This window comes from Gymnoscopelus braueri (genome assembly GCF_963280865.1).
Source record: "Gymnoscopelus braueri genome assembly, chromosome: 15".
Lineage (NCBI taxonomy): Eukaryota > Metazoa > Chordata > Actinopteri > Myctophiformes > Myctophidae > Gymnoscopelus > Gymnoscopelus braueri.
Genome location: NC_137620.1, coordinates 40,468,943 through 40,473,942, shown reverse-complemented (window position 1 = coordinate 40,473,942; position 5,000 = coordinate 40,468,943). Strand labels below are relative to the sequence as shown.

The 5,000-nt window shown below is 44.5% G+C and overlaps 1 protein-coding gene across 1 annotated transcript in view; it reads right to left on the bottom strand.

The window, feature by feature from the left end:
• The window catches only part of col4a6 (collagen, type IV, alpha 6), a 180,508-nt gene that overhangs the window by 79,843 nt on the left and 95,665 nt on the right, over positions 1 to 5,000 (bottom strand). The window contains exon 4 of the mRNA XM_080450966.1: positions 4,033 to 4,113. Coding sequence (XP_080307092.1) covers positions 4,033 to 4,113 — 81 coding nt within the window. The remainder of the gene's footprint in view (positions 1 to 4,032; positions 4,114 to 5,000) is intronic.

The following is a 5,000-nucleotide window of genomic DNA, read 5'->3' as shown; positions in this document are numbered from 1 at the left end:
GCCCCTGGCATTGTCCAATGGAGACCCCAGCTACATTACAGACACACACACACACACACAAACGTGCGCGCGCGCGTAAACCATCCTGTCATCCCTAACAGTGCCCTCTGACCTCTTAGGTTTACCCAATGGGAGCGGATGTTATTGGAGCTAATGGACTCAATATGACACACCTTGTAGAGTTTAGGAGAGGCTTAGACAAAACAACGCATGCACACACACACACGCATACACACGCACACGCACACGCACACACACACACACACACACACACACACACACACACACACACACACTGGTATAACAATACTTGTGAGGACATCAACGTTTTAGGGTGGCTATTACATACATTTGGGGGGCATTTAGACCCTAACCCTAAATCCTGACGTAATTGCGAGCCGGGTCGGGTCACGCAACGGAAACAGCAGGTATACAAGCTTGCAACTTGTGAGCTTGTAGATCTGCTATACAGCATGCAACGTAAGTATACATCTGGCGTAACTAAACCCAACCATTTTCTCTTGTGGGAACAGGAAAATGGTCTTCACAATGTCTATTTCTCGAATTCTACTATATTTGTGGGGACATTTGACCCTCACACACACACACACACACACACACACACACACACACACACACACACACACACACACACACACACACACACACACACACACACACACACACACACACACACACACACACACTCACTCCTTTGACACGTGCTTTGTCTAACCCTGGCATCTTGGGAGATTAAGTGTAAGTGAAACTCCAGCCCTTTGGGTATTAATACCATAAACGTACACACATACTGTACAGTCTGTACTATACTTGGTATTAATATCATAAAGGTATATATACAGTCTGAAGTGTACTGTATCCGTCCCTACTGGAGGTAAGTCATATTAGCCATGGGACAAAGGCATTACAGTTAGATCAAGAGGTGCTCTGGGAAAATATGGGATAAAATATATAAGGTAAAAAACAATATATATATCTTTTTAAACCGGTTGGTTATATTAACAGAAAGAGTAACTATAGGCTACTCTTTCTTCAAAAATGATTTTTAGCACTGGTTCAGGACCAACCCCCCCCCCCCCCCCCCCAAAAAAAAAGCTCCAAATAATGCTCCACCACATTTTACCGTGCAAAACAAATACGACGTTACAACCACACGTTTGGTCTTCCAAGAACAAACTTGTGGTCGTAACGTAAATTGACGTTATTTGTTTTGACCTTGAACTATGTAATTTAGCTGTTTGTCTAGCAAAATGCCTTCCAATTAAACACTCACTCACTCACTCACTCACTCACTCACTCACTCACTCACTCACTCACTCACTCACTCACTCACTCACACACACATAACGTAACTCATACTGTCAGCCGCTCATGAAAACTGACTCAAACACTGGTTCTGGTCCAGCACGACGAACCCAACAAACAAACGCACCTGATTGAGCTTAACAGGCTTAATGTGGGTTTCATTTAAATTGTAACCACATGGACCCTAGCAGCGTCCCAATCTTGAGGCAAACATTCAGCAAAAATAGCCGCTGATCCACCTGATCCATCCCAATGCGCCACAACATGACACATTGTGAGCTTGTATATCGGCTATTTTCACTATTTACGGTAGAGTATTTCATTATTCCACTCATGTGGAGGCACCTTTCAGTACCAATTCCCACGAGCGGTTTCGGTTCGCCTACATCGCGGTTTCGAGGAAACGCTGACCTTAACAACTTTCAACCTCCGGCTTTCGTGAACCGTTAAAGCCTCCATTATAGTAAAAAACTGAAACGGGACGGGGGACAAATAGGCACCTTAGCGTCCAAAACGTCCCCCCTCAACAATAACAGTTAAAGAAGTTAATGTATGTAGTCGTTTGACCCTGTTATTTAAGATCCCCGCGCTGAAGGAGGGCCAACACGGAGTCCCCTCCAAACTATGTCATTTAGCGAGTCAACCCAACGCGTGGGGGGTGCAGTACCACTGTAGTCGGTGTGTTATTTAGCACATAAATGGAGTACAGTAGAGGGGAGGTAAGTATAGGCCTTTGTGTCAGACAGTAATTGTTGTTTGGATACGGGCTCAGGGGAGAGACAGGGTTTCTATGGGGGAAGCTAGCAGCTACAGTAGTAGTAGCAGGCAAGGTTGCCAGATCTGCTTATTATAATTTCCCTGCAAGAATGTATTTGAAAATAGCCGATCTACAAGCTCACAACGCGTCGCATCGCGACGCGTTGTGAGCTTGTAGATCTGCTATTTTCAAATAGCTGATGTATATGTTAAAGTGCTCATGTGGCCCATTGTCGCTTCTTTTGGGCTGGTTTTCCTAGACCTGGTTGCTTGTTTCTCTCACAGAATTTGGCAACAAAGCTGGCTGTAGTCTGGTCAGCGCAGAGGTGCAGTGTATAGTGCACACCAGTGGTGTAAAGTAGCTCATGTTCCTGTGGGCCTGTGAGCATGTGTGTCTGCGATGTGTCTGCGCATGTGTGTGTGTGTGTGTGTGTGCATGTGCACAAAAAGCAACCACACTCCCTCCAACAGCTCACAGCGAGCCAGATAATGAATTATAGCTTATGTTCAAATTAAAGTAAAGACAAGATAACTTGATATGTTATTTACTTAAAGGCATTCTGTGTGTGTGTGTGTGTGTGTGTGTGTGTGTGTGTGTGTGTGTGTGTGTGTGTGTGTGTGTGTGTGTGTGTGTGTGTGTGAGTGTGTGCGCTCGCGCGTGTGTGTGTGTGCGCAATACCATGATTAATACAACACAGAGTTTACCAAAACTTTCCTCAACTATGTTAAACCATGGCAAAAAAGCATAATTAGATGGAGTGAGAGTAAATTAGAGCATTTCCAGTGTGTGTACTGTACGTGTGTGTGTGTGTGTGTGTGTGTGTGCGTGCGTGCGTGCGTGTGTGAGTGTGTTTATTTGTTTGTTGACGGTCTGCTAATTATAATTTCATACATACAAACATTAAGCACAGAGGATATGAGAGAGAGAGAGAGAGAGAGAGAGAGAGAGAGAGAGAGAGAGAGAGAGAGAGAGGTTAACCACTTAAACCCCATACGGTTGAGCGGAGCGGAGTCCCTCATGGCTCTATGCTAGTGTCTTTTCTGTTTTCTGTCATTGTGGGGAGAGCTTTCACAGGAAAATAGTCAATCTGCTATTTTCCTGCGAAAGCTTTCGCCACAATACGGGATGCCGATGGGGTTGAAGTGGTTAAAAGGTAAGAAGAGGAGGAAAGTAGAGAGAAAGGGTATAATTTGAGCGTCAGGCATGGTGACAACTACACACTGTACTGTAGGTAATTTACATGCTTTCTGTGGATTGGGGGTTTGCGGTTGAAATGACTATGTTCAGCAAAACACTGACAACGCTATTAGCATGCTAACTGCTGCTAACTGCTAAAGCGACGAATTGGAGGGAAACGCCTCAAGATGGCTGCCCAGGTGTGCTTATACTCTGGTGTCAGTGGCTTTTTTAATTTCAAGGACCCCCACGGACCCCGGTAACTCTGAGAGTGTACAAATGGAACCAAATGGACCCTAACGGGTGTTAGGTTCCATTTGTACACTCTCAGAGTTACAGACCTCAAAGCGTCCATTTGGTTCCTCTCTATATCAATCATTTAGCTGGGGACACCCTGGAAACCCTTGAAGGATTCCGGGGTGTATGTGTGTGCGTGTGTGTGTGTGTGTGTCCACTGAACTGATGAAATTACATATTTAAAATAGCATATGTAACCACATAAGTAAATGTGCCCGTTTTGCTGTGTAACCATACTTCCCCATGAAAATTTTTAAGGAAGAAGTAAAAAATTAAAAACACTGATTAATTTAATGAAAATAAATCCCAGATTGGAACTGAATTGAATTGAACTGAACTGAACTGGACAAAGACGCACGGATGTGGAGCCAAGATGGCGTCCGTCTGACTGACCGCAGGTGCAGTGCAGCTGCAGCACCACAGCTCAGGAGATGCTATTGCTGTATAGAAGAGCCAAGATGGCCGTCGTCACTTACCCTGCCACCTTTCTCTGGGTTGCACTTGCATCCTTGGCTGCAGTCCTGTCCAGCGCACGGCTCATTAGGGTTGATGGTACCCTGAGAGAGAGAGAGAGAGAGAGAGAGAAAGAGAATTGATTAAAACCAATACTTTGGTAAGGCTAAATGCTCAATCGTAATGCATGGCAATAATACCTGTTGAACGGATCTGAACAAATCAAATTGATAGTGAGCGAGAGAGAGAGAGAGAAAGAGATAGAGAGAGAGAAATAAAGAGGCTGCCTGTGTGTTTTTGTGTATATAGCATACGGAATTATATTTCGCGTAGAAACACACAACTTAGTTGTTGTTTTTTTCCCCACACAACATTATTGATCTCACATGATCAGGACATTGGGTCGAAGATCATCATTCAAATAGAGCTCTGCTGCACGCTGCACACGCATGCATTTCACCACCTTTTGTTCAACTTTCTGTTTACACCGGGTCTTCTTACTAAGTGTAAACAAACACTTTTGCTCATATGCAAACTTTGAAACTAGATAACCACCAAATAATTATATACAATAGATCAAGGGAGTGTGCGTATGAGTGTGTGTGTGTGTGTGTGTGTGTGTGTGTGTGTGTGTGTGTGTGTCTGTGTGTGTGTGTGTGTGTGTGTGTGTGTGTGTGTGTGTGTGTGTGTGCGTGTGCGTGTGCATGAGCTATGCAAGTGTGAGAAAAACACACTTTAGCATACTTGAACACACTGTGTGTAACCAGAAACCATCCTGAAAGCAGCATGGAACCCTGCAGGGAGATGATTTATCAAAGAACCACAATACAACACAGTCACAATGTCCCCGTGACACTGTGTGTGTGTGTGTGTTAGTGTGTGTGTGTGCGTGCTCGTGCATGTGTGCGTGTGCGTGTGTGTGAAAAAGAAAGAGAGAGAGAGAGACTGAGACTGAGACTGAGAGATAGAGACTGAGAGAGTGACCAAGAGA